This window comes from Platalea leucorodia (genome assembly GCF_965183815.1).
Source record: "Platalea leucorodia genome assembly, chromosome: 1".
NCBI classification, from domain to species: Eukaryota; Metazoa; Chordata; class Aves; order Pelecaniformes; family Threskiornithidae; genus Platalea; species Platalea leucorodia.
In genome coordinates this window covers 143,063,467-143,081,335 of record NC_138823.1, presented here as the reverse complement: position 1 = coordinate 143,081,335, position 17,869 = coordinate 143,063,467, and the positions used below count along the sequence as shown (strand labels likewise).

General features: G+C 36.0%; 1 protein-coding gene across 13 annotated transcripts in view; it reads left to right on the top strand.

Annotated features, from left to right (window-relative positions):
* The window catches only part of AKAP9 (A-kinase anchoring protein 9), a 120,868-nt gene that overhangs the window by 94,058 nt on the left and 8,941 nt on the right, over positions 1–17,869 (top strand). For 11 of the 13 annotated variants that reach the window (XM_082323955.1, XM_082323966.1, XM_082323965.1 and 8 more), the window contains 15 exons: positions 577–753; positions 864–968; positions 1,404–1,556; positions 1,819–1,998; positions 5,390–6,478; positions 7,546–7,692; positions 8,080–8,577; positions 9,010–9,073; positions 9,783–9,901; positions 10,723–10,914; positions 11,827–12,015; positions 12,671–12,815; positions 13,576–13,795; positions 14,761–14,911; positions 15,811–16,479. In XM_082323955.1, the coding sequence (XP_082180081.1) occupies positions 577–753; positions 864–968; positions 1,404–1,556; positions 1,819–1,998; positions 5,390–6,478; positions 7,546–7,692; positions 8,080–8,577; positions 9,010–9,073; positions 9,783–9,901; positions 10,723–10,914; positions 11,827–12,015; positions 12,671–12,815; positions 13,576–13,795; positions 14,761–14,911; positions 15,811–16,479 (4,098 nt within the window). Of the gene's footprint in view, positions 1–576; positions 754–863; positions 969–1,403; positions 1,557–1,818; positions 1,999–5,389; positions 6,479–7,545; positions 7,693–8,079; positions 8,578–9,009; positions 9,074–9,782; positions 9,902–10,722; positions 10,915–11,826; positions 12,016–12,670; positions 12,816–13,575; positions 13,796–14,760; positions 14,912–15,810; positions 16,480–17,231; positions 17,374–17,869 lie in introns of those variants that run through there. The other 2 variants (XM_082323957.1, XM_082323964.1) reach the window with 2 other exon arrangements.

The following is a 17,869-nucleotide window of genomic DNA, read 5'->3' as shown; positions in this document are numbered from 1 at the left end:
TGTTTGGTCCCATTTAACAAACCCGGCAAAAAACAAAACTTCCTGTTTCTCGAGATTTAAGTATAGCAATTCTTTTCAATGTTAAAGACCCAGTGAGTTTTAGGATATCTCTGTATGTCACTAATCAACTCCTTATTTTGAATAATTTTGCCACAGATTTTTAGAACTGCGATATTCCTCAAAGATGCAAATAGCATCATGACCTTAGGGTCAAGACATGCTATCCGTAGATGTTAGAGGTATCTTTTTAGTGGGCTGCACAGGGATGCCATGCTACTTGCTTTTAACTGACTAGAGAGTCTGAAGGCTTCAGAAGGACAAGGTCAGTTCTAGAGGTGATATATCAGGTGATATAGCACAAAACATATGACTTCTTAAAAAATGCTGTTTGTATTTGTTGGATGTAGCGCTACAGTATCCTAACTTTACATTCTATTTCACCTAAAGAGTAGGAGTTTCGTTACAAGAAAAAAAGAGGGATATTTTTGCACTGTCAAAAATGAGTGCTGTTGCTATTGCTAGCAAACCCTTCCAATCTAGTACAATATATTCATTTTCTTGCCATGTTGTCACCAGGTTGAACAGTTAACAAACCATCTAAAAGAGAAAACAGACAAATGCAGTGAGCTTTTGCTCTCTAAGGAGCAACTTCAGAGAGATATACAAGAACGAAATGAAGAAATTGAGAAGCTAGAATGCAGGATAAGAGAACTGGAACAAGCCTTAATCATCAGTGCAGACAACTTGCAGAAGGTATTGCTTGGTCTAAAATTATCATGTATTTACTACTTTCTTATTTTCTTGAGAACAAAACAGTACATCTTTTTTATTTTTTTTATTATTAATATTATTTGTATTTAAAGGTGGAGGAAAGGAAACAGTTTGGCACCATCATAGTAAAGGGCGAATTACCTCTTGAAGTACAACTGCAAGCTGAACGAGAAGCTGTGGACAGAAAGGAAAAAGAGGTAAAATACCTGTGAAATGTTCCATGTTTCTGCTGATATTTTGGTTTGTCAGTTTTTGCTTTCTGTTGAGTTTAGTGAACTATACAGATGAAAATTTTTTAACAGATCAGGGAGACAGCAGTCCAAGTCCCTTTGAAATTCTCTTGTGAGCCATAATAACTGTTGTTATTGTCTATGTTAACGCTTATGACTTAAAAGAGTGTTGCTAGAACCAAAATTCAGCCCAATTAAGAGAAACTTCGTAGTGATTTCAGCTGATTTTTAGTGGGATTTAGGATTCCATTCAGTTTAAGGACTCAGAATGTCACTGAGTACACGTTCTTTTGTTTGTGCATACCAGACCAGTTTACTGTAGACATTGCACTTGCAAATTATGACATTTAATTTTTGGTAGGGCTGTCTACTCCTTTTCTACCATTTGTTTTGGAAACATAGGTCACGAACCTTGAGGAACAACTGGAGCAGTTTCGAGAGGAGCTAGAAAATAAAAATGAAGAAGTTCAGCAATTGCACATGCAACTAGAAATTCAGCGAAAGGAGTCCACTACACACTTGCAAGAACTTGAACAAGAGAACAAATTATTTAAGGTAATTGTGTAACATAGAAGCCTAGACCTTTATTATCCCTCCTCCCCAGAAATAAATTCTTGGAAAAAGCCAAGATGCCAAATTCTTTCTCCTCCTCAAGCATTCCACAGTTCAACTTGCAAAATACTAAAAAGCTCATATAATTACCTCTCATTCCATGCAATTTGTTTATTTTAATTCCTATGCCTTAAATACTCATACAAGAATATGCAGAAGACGTTATGTACAACTGTAACATGGTTTTGGGGGGTTTTTTTGGTAGGATGAAATGGAAATACTGGGACTAGCTATCCAGAAATCTGAAGATGCCACCATAAAGGACCATCATTTAGTGGCTGGGAGGCTCGCTCACATCATGCAAGAAAAGGAGCAGGAAATAGATCATCTTCATGAACAAATTGCAAAACTGCAACAGCAACTTGAAGTCACAACTGACAACAAGGTATGTATTTTTGAAATCTTTTTCAGAGTCCTAATTTGCATTGTTAGCTGTTTAAAGGAAAAAAAAACCTCTATCCCCCCACCAATTACATTATCTTCTATTGCTGTCTTAATTTAAAAATGCAAATGCTTCAGTTTCAAGCAATGCTTTAACCCTAATCTGTTTTTCCTCTTTTGTTTCATTTTTTATGAAGGATACTTTTTGCTTGCTTTTCTTTTTATTACTCTGCCTTATTTCTGCTTGAGTTTTTGTCTTAAATTCTTCTTCATTACTTATTCTTTTAATACTTCCAAACATTTAATAGTATATAGGTAGCTGAATTCAATCTCAGCATTCATTCTACCATCTTCCCTACAATGACTGACTTTCGGTGTTATGTTTCAGTGACACCTGCTGGATCATGTTGGATTTTATAGTTTCTTTAGCCGTTGAACTCTTGTGCTCCATAAGCTTGTCTAAATACTTTGTCACCATACCAATGTTGGCAACATCTTTAGTCCAGTCTGAAGCATGGTGGATGTGCAAACAAAATGCTGTGTTTTATTAGAAGTGGAGAGCAAGCAAGAAAGAAGCAGGTTCATCTTTCTTTTACTTACTGAGATTTAACACCTGTAGCTTTCTGTTATTTTTCAGTTATGTGGTTTTATGATAATGAGCTTCATCTTCTTCTGACTTACTCCATTTTATACAGCTATAATGCATTTGATGTCAACAGAAACACTACTCATTTTGCATTGATACAAGTGACAGCAGAAACAGGCCTTCAGTCTCACATTTTTTTATAGAAAGAAAATTGGATTTTTTCAGTGGATGAATTTTGCATTCTGACCATTCTAAATGTGAAAAGTTATTAGTCATAAGCTTTAACCCCAAAGCAAGTATTATTCAGTGAGGTAAGAACAGGAGTTCTGTTACCCCTCCGTAGCTGATTGAACATTTCGGGTAGCATTCTACTAGGACATCTTGAATCCACTAAAATAGAGCTCTGACCGAGCTGGATAATTTCACTGAGGTTTTATGTGCAAAATTTAGTTATAATGAACCTCAGTGAATAATGACAAAACTTAGAATTGGATTTAGGAAATTGGATTTAGGAAAGATCATACTTTAGGAATCCAGAACGGTTCTGCTTTATACAATGACCACGGTAATACAGCTACGTTTCTTGCCTTGAGAAAAATAGCTAGGATTCAGGTATAATTCATTTTAATGATTAGTTCTTCTCCTGTTATACGAAGTTTCATTTTCTTAACTTCATCCTCTTACTCAGTTATATTTTCCAGGACATTAAAGAATTACCCTGCCTGATTATGAGATCCGTATTAAAAATGAATAGATTGTTCTTAGGTTAATCCCTTTCCTAGTCCCTTAGACATCTTCACCCCACTAAGTGCTTTTCTTTTAAGTGCTGTATTTGCCTTCTGTGGTCCTTTATTCCATTATGTTATGAAGAACACAAACTGTTACGCTGACTTGATAGCAATCACCAGGATCACTGTTCTTTTCTTCTGAAAACCAATGACTTGTTCGCATTTTATTTAGTGTTTTTGAGCTTCCTCTAGTCTCTGTGGATTTTTAAAAATAAATTCTTGGTTGGCAAATCAGCCCCTCTAATTTATATGGTCATTTATTTTTGTACATATTATATTTATTACAAAGTCGTCTTATTATTCTATTTAACTAGACCTAATGAAGTATTGACAGAGAAAGGAAAAAATATGGCTATTTTAGTAATGAATGTAATCATCTTTTCTCTCTTTCTTCCACATTTTCTTAATTCATATTTCTAAATGGCCCTTTTAGAGTTCTTACCTATTTTAGGTACCATAACTGATTTTACGTTACAATATCTCTTTCTGAATATTCTTGACAGATTTCCTTCTGCCTTTTTCATTTCCAGGGTAGATGCACTGTTCATTTCACAACTCCGGACATTCTCTTAAGAAAATATATCCACTTTGTTTCTTAGACTTACTGCTTGTAATCTGGTCTTTATTTTGACTTTGTAAAGGATTTTTTTGTCATTCTTCTACACTCAAATGAGAATTTGCTCCCATTGCAATTTAACAAGCAGGTTTTTTAATGCATTTTATAAAGCTTATCCTATTGCAATCTGATGACTTGTCTTATTCCTTTTGCTAAGACTTCTTTATTTATTAAATTTAGTATTCATCAACACCAGTCATTCCAATTTTTGTGTCTACTCATTTATTGCTTGTTAGAAACTGATATAAGATGGCTTCTCTTTTCTGCATCATAAAATCATCACCCTCACATTTGCTCAGTTACATAATTTTGTGAATTTCTTGGAATTTTCAGCCCCTTACACAGCTTGTAATTTTAAGTCTCTCTAGAACTAGTCTAGGAAAGTATTATTCTCACTCTCTTCATGTCTTCACCAGTCTCTCTTTGAATTTTGTTTGGATAGTCTTATACGTTTTAAAATAAATACTGCTATAACTTTGTCTCTCTTTACTTTCATTTAAACTATAGCACAAAGAAATAATTGTGCTCTGGGTCTGTGGGTACTATTTGCCCTGAGTGGTTTTGTGCACATCTGCATATGTGTATGCACACAGACAAGCAGACACACACATACTTAGGTTTGTGATAGGAAATGTCAGAGTCAACTGATAGGTGTTTTCTGTGGTCTCAGACTAAAAAGCATGTTAAAATGGTATTTTTCAACACAATTAATTAAAGGCCTGTTTGTATTTAAAATACATATCCATCTTAATTGGCTGTGTCGTATATGCATCTATTTGACCATATGAATGAGTGGTGCTTTTGCTTGAAGAGCACAGTATCTATCTAATCTAACTGAACATATCTGACCTGTACATGTAAGCTTGAGTATCTTTTTGTTTTTTTTTTTTTAAAGGAAGTTCTTTATGTAATGTAATGCAGGAAAATTTATCTGTAAGTTTTAAGCTTCATAAATCTTGGTTCCTTGGAATTCTTTGAGTAAAAACCTCGATTTCATAAGAAGGTTGAACAGCAGACATAACCACTCCACTTGTTTCTGTTTTAATCTTCAATAAAAAGGACAAGACAGAGTTTTAGACCAAGCTATTGGGAAAAAAAGTATTATGAACATTTAAACTTCAGTGTTTCATATCTCTGTGAATATTACAAATGCTTTCACTTCATTTGATGCTTTCATACCTATTTTGCAGTTCATTAAGGTCACAGGCTACTTTGTCAGTCCTATTTGAAGATGTCCTGATTCTCATAAAGCTATACAACAGACATCCCATTACGAAATTCACTGAGGACATACTTTCTTTTACAAGATGTTTCAATGTTTGATTAAACTGTTTCTGTGAAGTCTAGGAGAAAAATTATCTGTGGATTTAATTATAAAGTTATTTTCTTGTATTTTTTTCTCCAGGTTATTGAAGAGCAAAATGAGCATATACGGGAGCTTGAAGCCCAGGTAGAATGTCTGAAAAGTGATCAAGAACGTGTGAAGAAAAAAAATGATGAGGAAGTAGAGCAGCTGAATGATGTAATTGATAAGCTTCAGCAGGAACTGGCAAATATTGAACAAAAAGTACCTGCAGACATTGCTGCTCTTCAAGAAGATGCTGACAGTCTGAAACACACCCTTGAAACAGTTCTGGCAGAAAAGGAAGCTTTGGAGAAGCAAGTAGAAAACGTAAATGTAGAGGCATCTCGAACAAAGAATGAGCTTGAGGAGACTAAGTTAAAAATGAACCAGCTAAAGCAAGAAATAAGTATGTTAAAAAAAGAGCATGAAAGAATAACAGAGAAATATAAGTGTGCACTGTTGAAAGGTGATAGGGAAAAGACAGAAGATAGGAGCAATGAGAAAACTGAAAAAGTGGAAGAAGGCTTAGGTGAGAAGATAGAGTTGCTAGATCAGTCCCAGCTTAGGTCTTCAGATGAGAGTACAAGAGTCACCATTAGCAAGATGGAGGTACAACTGCAGCAACTTCAAGCATGCATTAAGGAAAAAGATTCAGAACTGAGCCAGTCCTACAGTGAAATAAAAGACCTGAAAGAGCAAGGCAAAGCTGAAAGAGATACGCTTAAAAAGAGGATATTAGAACTGGAAAAGACACTAGTGGAAAAAGTTGCTGCTGCTCTTGTGAGTCAGGTTCAGCTAAATGCAGTTCAAGAGCAAAGGAAATTCATGCAGGAAATTCAGGAAGCTTCAAAGTGCGTGGAGGAAGCAAGCAAGAATGCCCAAACAGAGGGTTTGAGTGATAGAACTGAAAATGAGACGGAATCAAAATTATCACTCTTAACACAGAGGCTTAGTGAGATGGAGGACCAACTGGCAATGGTAAATCATAACTTGGAGCTAGAAAAAGAAAATGTGAAAGTTGCACAAAAAGAAGCTAAACTGAAAGAAGAAAGACTCTTAGAACTTCAGCAATTACTAGAAGAGGTTCAAGAAAAACACAAAGGAGAGATTCAGAAATACATTAAGCAAGAAGAAATGCAGAAATTTCAGGTAATTAGATGCCATTTTCTTTTGGCTTGTTTTCACTAAAATCTGTTATTTTATGTAAACTATAATGAATGAAACACTTCTTAATGAGACTAGTGATACAAATATTCTGCTGTGTGGGGTAGACCTTCATTTCTGTATTATTCCTGGAGTTACAAAGAAGAGAAGGATGTTATTTTAGGTGAACCCTACAATCGGTTTCCATTTTGCATTAAAAACACTTTACCTTTTCATGAATGTAGGGTGATTTTGAGCTTTGGACATATACTTTCTTATTCTTACTTTAAATTGACATAGAATGGAGTGAATTACACTTCTACATGGCATGGAGGTAGAGAGGTAAAAATTAAAATAATAAAAATTATCTAAGAGAGGGTTCAGAACGATAAGGGAGTGATAGCAATTTGTTTGTACAGGGTTTTTTTTTGGGGGGGGGAGGTTGTTTATGTATGCTTTGATTTTGGTTTACTTTTTCTTGCTTTCCTGTCTTGATTCCAAAGATATTTCCCATCAGTAGTTTTTACCAGTCTACATTTGTCTTGATTTCCATCTACCACTGGTTATGTTGCCTCTGAATTTAAAACCTTCAGTCAAAGTTGACTATGCTTGATAGCCCAAACGTGGGCTTGATTGCTGAAACTTGTAAGTTCAGAGACATCGTGGAACCCAGTGCTGGACCAGAAAAGTTTCTAAGACCTTTCATCCAAATGAAGATTGAATGAATGTCATAAATGTCTTATAAATTTAATAATATTATCAGAATTCATTTCCTACCCTCTGCTTTCTACGTGGTGTAGCCAATTTCTGCTTGTAGTTCAGTAAACTGTAAGAAGACAGTCTTTCCTCCCGCGCTTGTCTTTCCTCCCACGCTTATCCAGTTTGTGGGAGTTCACCTAGGAAAATGGTCTTTCAGTCTTAATTTTTTGAGGCTGTGTTAATCCAAATAACATACATTTGTTTTCCCCTGTGGTCTTGGCTTTTGTAAGTTCATGTGAAAGTGATCAGTGCCGTTAATACTTGATTCTTCATAAGATTCTTCACTATTTTCTGTATCTTGTGTTGCCACGTAGGTAGGAGCACAACTCATGGAAAGTCAAAAAGAAAATGTGCCTATTAATGAACTTGAACTAGAGCAAGTTAAAGAGGAGGCAGCTGCTGCTAAGGAAGAACTGAGCAGTTACAGAGAAAAGGCAGAAAAACTTCAGCAAGAACTAGCAGTAAGAACCAGATTGTTCCATATTGTATTTAAAGCAAATAATTATACATGACTTATTGTGCAAATATGCATTCTACAGGTTTTTTTAGTCTTGTACTGAGAATGCCACTAAGAAAAATGGTCACTCAGTACCTGCTGTCGGTGGAATAGGGCTGGTGCTGTAGACCAAATCTCCACTTCTTGCCAAAGTACATAGTTTTACAGTCCACTATAGTGCAACAGTGGATCTAGAGCTGTATTTCTTAGGAGATAATATTTGCTACCATGTGTCATAACTGCTTTAAAATAAGACTAAACTGAGCTTTAATGGTATAGAGGGTTGTTTGGGTTTTAGATATTTTTTTAATGTATTTGGAAGGACTGCAATTCAGATTCTCCATATTTACAGGTGAAAGAAGTAAGTCTGATACACCTTCAGGAAGACCTGTGCAAGGTCAAAGAGAACCTAGTTCAAGCAGAAGAGAGGCTTGCAAGTTACAAGGACAAGGAAATGGCAAAAACTAAAAGCAAAAAGGATGCAGAAATATTGTGTGATTTGTCAATCAGTGAGACTACTCCAATTAGAAAAAGTTCATCGTCGCAAACAGACAAGACTGTGGAAATCAACAGCTGTATCCAAACTTCACCAGTCCTTGTTAAAAATGCAGAAATCCAAATTGATTTGCAAAATGGATGTTCTTCAGAAGAGATTGCAGAGATCATAAGAGAATTTACTGAAAAAATTGACCAAATGCAAGAACTCCACGCTGCTGAGATCATGGACATGGAGACAAGGCATATCTCTGAATCCGAAGCATTAAAGAGAGAGAAGTTTGTTGCAGTGCAAGTATTGACTGAAGAATGTAATACTTTAAAGGAAGTCATAGAAACTCTACGAGCTAAAGAGGTATGTATCCTATTTTATATTCACTGAACTACTTCAGTTTGTGCTTTTGCTCCTGCTACAGAAATTCCCATTTAAAACCTGTTAAGTGTGAACCACCACATGTTCAGTATAAAGCTTTTAAGTGTTCTAATGTTTCCGTGGCCTAGGGAGAGATTGTGAACCCCTTCCTCAGCAATTTGGGTTTGGGAGTGTGCTTGACTATCAGATGCTTCCTTGTGCTACTGCCTTGGACCTGTCCTGCTCTGTGAAGTGGGGACAAGTGTAGGTCACCCTATTGAGTGCCATCTTTCTCGTCTCCATTTTGATTACTTTGATTGCAGGGGAAGCTGAACAAAGAGGCTCATATCGTTTCCTGCTCCTTAGAATTAGCTCCCTTATTGTGAGTGGGTGTGGGGTGATTAAAGATTTGATTGTTCTCTTTTCTAAATATAGGGAATCCCAGTTTCTGGATTAGCACGGTCTCCACCATATCAAGCTAGAGACGGAGGTTCTAGTGGTAAGAAACTTGTTTTTATAGATTTCAAACAGCATTATAAATTAAATCTGCTTTTTTAATTTTACACTCACCATTAAAGAGTTTGTGTTCAAAGAAATAAAAGCAACTACTCCCCAGATCGAAGCAGAAGCCTGTTGCACTAAGAAAAGGTGCTGAGCCTGCCATGTCTATTAATTTGCTATGGAAGGAAAATGACTAGAGTGGAGATGGGCTGAGTCGAGGCATCAGATGCTAATTTTTTTTCTTCCCACTGGAGTTCCTATATTCTTCTTACATATTAAATTATGTCTTCAGCATAGCTTCATCATCTCTTGATAGAATTTACAGCTACAGGTCCCTAGCAGTGGGAGATGATGACAGGTACTGACATCTCTAAGAGCAATAAAAATTATTATTATGATCCTTTTCATAGGCAAAGGCTAAGCATATTAAATGGGGGTCATTTGGCAGAAGTGTTTGTGCAAGTAGTTGTTTCTCTCTTAGAATTAAACTAAGATTTTTAAGTTTGGGTTTTTTTAGTTTTGTTTTGCTGTTACTGCTTTGAAACTGAAAAAGAAAAACTATAAAACAGATAGTCTCCAGGCTTAGAATCAACTCTGGTGACACGTAACCACCTGTTACAACAACAGACAAAAATACTTTTTTGATGCCTGTTCTTCAAAGTTTCACAGTAATCCAGCTTTCATGTTTTTCTCTCCTTTTATTTTAGACTCCAGTTCAGACTGGAGTCAAGGAATGTATCTTGCTCAGACCCAGGGATCTGACGTGATATCTGAAGGAACAGATGAAGGTGAAACGTCAACAGATTTACTTCCAAAAAAAATTAAGGTAAAATAGAACTGATCATTTTTATTATGGAACAAGAGTGATACTACCAAAAGCTTGGATTAGCTGCTGCTTAGTTAAAAAAGGCTTAGTAAAAAGAGAGCCATTTAGATAAGTTTTAAAGTGTCAGCTATTTTAACATATTTCAAAATACTTCTGATAAATTATGTGTGGTTTTGCATGTTAAATTAGGTTAAATATGAGTTTTGTAACTGTAGGCTTGTTATCAATCATGATTATGAGAAATATAACTACTGTTAATTATTACTTACTGTAGTTATTGTGCATTGATGATAATGTCATGATCATATATTACACAGTTTTCTAGATTCTGTTATTATAGGTGTAGAATAATATCTATATTATGAAAGTAAACAAATGTGTTTATTATAAACAGTAAGGGTATCGTGCTTTTAATTACATTAAAAAAAAAAAAGTAGTCTTTTGCAACAAAGACCTAGCTTAATAGTAATTTCAAAAAGTGAATTGCAAAGCTCACCTGGAAGCTTCCCAGAACTTTGTTTTTAAAATGTCAGTTTACATCAGCAACCATTTTAAAATTTGACTATTGATTTGACAGATGAACTTTGGGAATTTTCATTTGAAACTGAGGAAATATACACCTATTTAAGAAGTTTTACTGTTTAGCAGATATAAAGGACTGGGTGACACTTCTGTCTTTGATATAAGGAAGCATAAATAGTTTCGTTATGCTGATCAATTTGGAAGTACCAATATTCCGATATGTATGAAATAAGATTGTTGTTGTTGTTATTATTATTATTAGGACTGGCATTACTGATTTCTTTTTGTATTTATTGTAGGGTTTGCTGAGAGCAGTCCATCATGAAGGCATACAGGTGCTGTCTCTCACTGAATTTCCATATGGTGAAAGAGAGATGCCACCTCTTAAGCAAGAGCCAGAATCTTGGCTTGAGGAAAGGAAAGCTTTTCTAAGCACTATTTCATCTTTGAAAGACCTAATTGCAAAAATGCAACTTCACAGAGAAGCTGAGGTATAAACAATATCATAAGATTCTATCTAAATAAAAAATGATTTATGATAACCTTGTAAGAGGCATTCACAGTTCATGTTTAAATGCTCTAAATACACTTCTACAAGGCAAAAGATTTCAAAAATATGCAGTAAAACTGCATTTCGCACTTTCTGGTAATAAAAATATATCTTAGCTTGCATTTGTTCTTCTGTACATTGATAGCTTTTGACTGTATAGACCCACCTTTTAAAAATAATTGTATTTTGAAAACATGTTTCCAGTAGCAGGTGAAGTAGATTTTTTAATGTTGTTATTTATTGGCGTAGTAGAACTTGGATGCTATTAAAAAGATACTGTAGTGATAGAAAAGAGGGGAAAAATTGTTTAAACTATAACACAATATTAACCAGTAATCTGTTAAAACTTAATAGGACTTGCCTGCCCAATTACCCCAATTAGACTTTCAGATACCTATAGGTAGTTTCTGTTACTTCTGCATTTCCTTCAGCATGCGAAGTGGGGGGATTACCTTTATATCATTATAAAATTAAATCATCTTCATACACAATATCTGCACACTACCACATAGCTCTGTGAGAGTCTAGGAACATACATCATAAAATCATAAAAACTAAAAGGATAGTGTGATACAGTAACATAAATAATAACTGAAAACGTAGCCCCGTGTAGTTATAAAAAGCTAAATTGCTTCCATCTAGAACACAGAAAAAAGTTTAGCATTTGTGCATGCAGAAGAAATTATAATGTGTACAATAAATATATCCATTTGTATGAATGAATGTTACATAGCCATTGAGTAAGAAATGCTCAATATTCCACTGAAAACATGCACTTTACATAAAATGATAATGACTATTCTTGAAGTAATCTTTGAATTCTGCTGTTTAAATTGTTTTTATACCACTGTAGATTTATGCAAGTACTGAATCTCCTGAAGGTGTCTCAGACTGGCGAGGAGAACTTCTGCATGCTATTCAACAGCTTTTTGCAAGAGAACAAAATGTTCTTCTTGCTGCGTTTCAAACTGAACTTGCAGAACTGGGCACAAGAGATGCAGTGCTGCTGATGAATCAGTTAGAGCACAGACTACAAGAGCAGGTAATATAAAACATACTTTAGTCAAAGTGTGTTTGTCTACATTAGATTTTAATTTTGAATGTATAAATCCATTTAAAAATATAAGTATTAATAGTAGTTTTGACAGTCTAAGGGTGAACACAATGTAAGACTTGTAGGAAGAAGAGGTGTCTTTAAAAAGAAAAACTGATGTGCAGGAAAGAGATTTTTGGGTGCACAAGCTATAGAAAAAATACAGGCTTCAGAGATCAATTTGAATTAAACACAGTTGTCCTGAGCTTATTTTTAGTAAGTTAATTAGAATTATGTTACACTGTCTAAGAGAAAAGGTAGCTTGTATGTATGAAGCAAGTTGTAAGAAGAGGAAGTGATAAGGCTGCTATGGGACAAAGAGAGGTCAGTTATCTCCTCTGGAACATGGAAGGATTAGTGAGGAAAATTACAATTTGCCATAAAACTGATAGCTCTTTTGGTTCTATAATTTTGATGCCTAGTCGAGAAATAAAAAAATAACAAGCAAGTCTTCCCAATATTATTATATTGACTTAATTATGGCTTAATTGAAAATGTTTTGAATATATATGCACTATGAATATATAAGTAAATGTAATATCCACACCATAGATATTCTAATAAAATCTGGAGGTTTACTTTTAAATGTTTCTAATGCTAATAGGTTACTAACCAGAGGGCAGCAATGGACTGTCTTCAGAATGCAGACAGAAGAAGTTTGCTGATGGAGATTCAAGTATTACATGCTCAGATGAACAGTAAGAAAAATAATCCGAAGAGAGAACAAGAGATTGATTCAAAAAGCCAAGGTGACTTCTGTGGTAATATACGTCTGTTTCCAAATGCTTTCATGGCAGTGCTCAAAGCGTTGTAGGTGAAAAAAATATTGACTTTCTTTGCTCTCTGATTTTTGATACTCATGTTCTGAGCATGCATACTTTTTCATCTTTTTCAATTTTATTGGACTAATTTTGCAAAAATTAAGATATAGTCTGTGTTCTTATGACTTGTATCAAATTGAAAGTGATACAAAGTTATTTCAATTGCTATAAAAATCAGGCTTGTATTTTAAGGTTATTTTCCCTGTATGCACTTCAGTGTTTAGGTTCAACAGCTTTGAAATTATATCAGTTGGCTAGTCAATCATAATGAGTAGACTAAGAAGCAATTAGAATGAACAACAAAAAGTTCAGAGAATGGGTATACTTTAAAATTAAGTAAATGCTCACTCTCAGTGTTTTGTCACAAAAATTTGGTCACAAGTGTACATACCTACCTAACTTCAGTTATGTTAGTCATAATCCAAATGATACATATTGGTATGGTTGGGCACACAGTCTTTTAAAGAAGTTTAAGAGTTGAAGTGATTTCTTGGAAAGCAGGAAAGGTATTCCAGTATAAAAGGCACGGTTTTTCTTTCACTCCACTATTGAAAGAATGTATTATTTTAAAATATCACTCTTGGTGATAGCCTTGTCTGGTCATTCTCTGTGCTAGCAGAAACTTTACCTGAATAGGCAGTGTTGTTTGTTTACTAACTAATTTCCATATTAATGGTACTCTCATTAGAAACGCTGGAGTATAATACACAGCAGAAGCAGTCACAGATACTGGAGATGCAAGTGGAGCTCCGGAGTATGAAGGACAGAGCGGCTGAGCTTCAGGAACAGCTGAATGCAGAGAGAATGAAGGGTGCTGAGCTGAAGAATGAACTTGCACAAGCCAAACTAGAGCTTGAAACAACCCTTAAAGCACAGCACAAGCACTTCAAGGACCTAGAAACCATCAGGTGCGGCTTTCAGTGCCAAACTTTCTGCATTGACAGCAAAGACGATCTTTTCTATGTTGTTTCAAATGGTAATACTGATTTTATTAAGGAAGTTGATCTCATGTAATGTAAATGCTTCTCAGTTTTTCTGTAGACAGAAAATAGACTTCTGTTCCATTTGACAAAAAATGGAATTCTATAGATTAAGATGATCTCATTTATAGTTTGATTTAATGATTTGTTAATATCAAGTTTCTTTTTTAATTTTTGACACATTAGACTACTGTACACAAGCTAGTAAGTATACCGTATTTATTAAAGGCTCTTCTGAAATCCATATGAAATTCTATAACTTCTAAATGTTGCTTTGGCATGCTCAATAGCAGAGGTAACAGGCCAAATATTTGGCACTCAAGTAAGCTATTATTATTTATGCCTTTACCAGATGGATGTGCCCATGTACAGTATCTTAATGTTCAGCTCCGAGATAACAAATTAAGACAGAGTTGAAATTGATATTACTTTATAGATTACCTTACAGCCTTTACAGACCATCAGGAGCAAGATTCTTTCACAAATTGATGCAAAACTGATTTGCAAAAAAATGATAATTCAGGGCATAGATTTCCCCCCCCCAAAGACAGATTTTGAGACACATGGCAGCAAGATGCATTTCCTCTGCATTCTTTCAGACTGTGGCCAGTGACTGGATTAAGTTGAACACCAGCTGGCTCTGAGTCACCAATTAATAAAAAATGGCAGCTACAAAGTTAGCAGGATGGACACACTTTCTGTCATTTTTGAGCTATGCAACTCTTTTTTTATTTTTGAGTTAGGTTTGTTTTTCTAAATAGGCTTTTCACTGTTACTCTACTACACGAGCAGTGTTTTCAGTGCACAAGATGGAATAAATATCAAGTAACTGATGTTACTGTGATAGGATTAGAGCCATTGTCTAATCTAAAGGTTGTCCATTTCTTTTTTAGGACTGAAGTTAAAGAAAAAGCAGCTGAGCTAGATATTCTCAAGGATACAATGGCCAGCGAACAGAAAAAATCAAGAGAGCTACAGTGGGCTCTGGAAAAGGAAAAAGCTAAAATGGAACGCAATGAGGAAAGAGGAAGAGAAGAGCTTGAGGTATTCCATAATCCCAAATGGCCTGGAACATCAAGGAGCACGCAAATATTCTTTTGGTTAACATTTCATCTCAGCTTACTTTTTTGTCCAATGTGTGCTCCATGTTCTGTCTTCAACAGCAGTAGTATATCATGTAGAGCTGAAGAAAGATGTATAGAAGCTGTGTGGCAAAGAAAGAAAAAGGCCTGATGCAAATTCCATTTAAATCAATAGGAATTTTACAACTGCGTTTTTCAGGGATGAGATGAAAAGATTCTACTTTGTATAATATTCAGATATTCAAGGGGACAGGACACTGCTAACATGGCTACACCTAGACCCCACCACACCCCAACTCATAAGACAGTATTTAAGAATATTGTTTAAGTAGATATATTGTTTGTCTTCATTTTAAAAGTCAGCAGTTTCACCTCATGAAAACCAACTTAGGGAGTTTACTTTAGGAGAAAATGCATTAGTAGTTTCCTTGGTACGTCTGCAGTATCTGATATAGTGAGGAAGACAGCAGGTATCCTAGTGCAAGTATTAAGACAAAAAAGCACTTTAACAGCATAGATTTATTTATATCTTGAAATCCTAACTTGCGAAATCACTTTCACAGTTTTAGAAAGTAAAAGCAGCTAGTTATCTTCAACATCAGAATTATGGCTGTTGTATCTCATTAAAAGTATATGTTACAAGTATTCTCTTATGAGATGATCTGATTTGAGAATAAAGACGCCTGTAATATATTTTAATATCAGATGTAACTGTAGCATTCAGAGTATTGTCACAATAATTGCGAATAGCAAAACCTGTTAAAAGCAACATGTGTAGAGGTAGCATATTTGCAGTTTGCAGAAGATAATGGAAAGTATACACAAATGGCTTTAATCAATTCTTCTGTTTTCTTATGGAAGGATTTAAAATTTTCACTTGAAGATCAAAAACAAAAGAACTTACAGTTAACTAAACTTTTGGAGCAAGAGAAACAGCTGTCAACTGATCTGCAGCAGAAAATTGAATCCCAAGAAGCACTCAGTGCTGCCCAGCTGTCACGTGAACGAGGCCGTAATTCTGAGTTGCAGGTGCTTCTTGAGTCAGAGAAGGTTCGAGCTCTCGAAATAAGCAGTGCCCTAGAAAGGGAAAAAGAGCTATGTGCTCAGCTTCAAAGTGCTGAAGATAAGGGGCAAGCTGGAACACCTAATCCATCTGAGGAACTACTTAAAGAGCTACAGAAACAAATGGATGAAAAGCATGACCGTATAGTGGAGTTAGTAAGTGAGATGGAGAAGTATAAACTGGAATCTGTGCAAGTGAGACAGCAAATGGAAAAAGAAAGGCAGATCCAGAGGAAAGCATTACAAGCAGAACAAGATGCTAACATAATAGCACAGAAGAAACTCCACGAACTGGAGTCCAAAGTAGAAGACCTTCAGTGGCAACTTGGAGAAAAGAAGCAGGAAGTTCATAAATTAGGGAATGAAACAAAGAAGTTGCAGGAAATAATCCAAGAACTGCAGAAAAAAGAGCAGGAGGACAAAGGAAGAAAGGAGGCCGAAAGGACACCAAGCCACAATCCAAATGAGGTACAGTAGGACTGAGAGCAATGTGTAATACTGAACTGTGCAATTTAGCTTTTAATTATTTTGTTCAATTAGCATTGTGTGTCACCGTGCCTTTACTCAGTCTATAAAATAGCCTGCAGATTACAGAACACAGGCACCAGAGAAAGGGAAAGGGAAGGCATTCCAGTTTTGCTTCCTAAAACTATTCACACACATCCTCTGAGAATGAAGCTGTAGAGGTGTGTAAGGAGGAACATGAGCAAGAGAAATGTATATGAATGTATACATACACTTCGTGTCTCAGTATAGGAGAAGACTATTCCCTGCACCCAGTCGCAGGAATGAGCTATTCCTACTCAGGAATGCTCCAGGTCAGCGCTCTTAATCTTTAGTTCATAAACCACAAATGGTCTTTGAAACATTTAAAAGTCATCTCCCAACAACTTCAATAACTAAATGCGTTAAGTAATCAAACAAGCATATGCATGAATATGTATAGAGGTAAAAAATTAATTTAAAAATTTAGCCTAATTTTCAGATGAATGAAAGTTGGAACCACTGTTGCCTGTAATTTTTTCTCTTTCATAGAAGTTTTGGAAAGTTTTAAAACTATTTTTAAATTATTTTTAAAACTCTTTAGAAACTTCCCTGTAAGAGAGAAGTGTTACTGAGCGAGTGATTTGTGGATAGTTCCGGAGAGGGTTGACAGGAGACTTGCCTCTTTGCTGACCATGTTTTTGCCCATCCTGCCATCATTCCATGCTTTTTGGCAGCTGTCTGTCTGTGGAGCCAGGAAGGAAATTTTTCTCTTCATCGCATTTGGCTACTGGTTTTAATCTTCTGAAGAACTGGAAACCACCCACAGCTAGAGGCAGGATGTTGAGTGTATTGGTAACTGTGATAGCATCAGCCTTCCTGCCATGCTCAGTTTGGGCACCTTGCTCTTCTGCACAGAGGTAACTGCCAGCAATGTGGTCAGCGAAGAGTCTTCCCTCGGATCAGGTTGGCAGTGGCTGTTGGGGCTTTTTCCCCCTCCTCGGCAGCAGACAGTATGATCTGCTTTCCAGGGTCTGCCTGCAGTTTCAAATAATGAATCTCCTGCCGCTTCCTGTGATGTTTGCAACACCCTGCGTTTTTTCATTGCTACCACACCGTGGTCAAATATCCAAAGGCACAGCCATAGACTCAGGTTTCCTTGGGAGGGCTAGCAGGTCTTCCATGGCCAGTGTCCGGGGGGTGTTAGCGAGGGTGAGGAGCACATGTTCAGCGCATTGCTTCACTTGCGGCAGCATCAGTGGTACGGTTGCCTGTGACTGTGCCCTGACCTCCGTGACCATGGTGGGCTTTTCCAGTCCTGTTCCTCTGACTATGAATTGGTCACCGAAACACATGCGCACAGTTGCCCAAATTC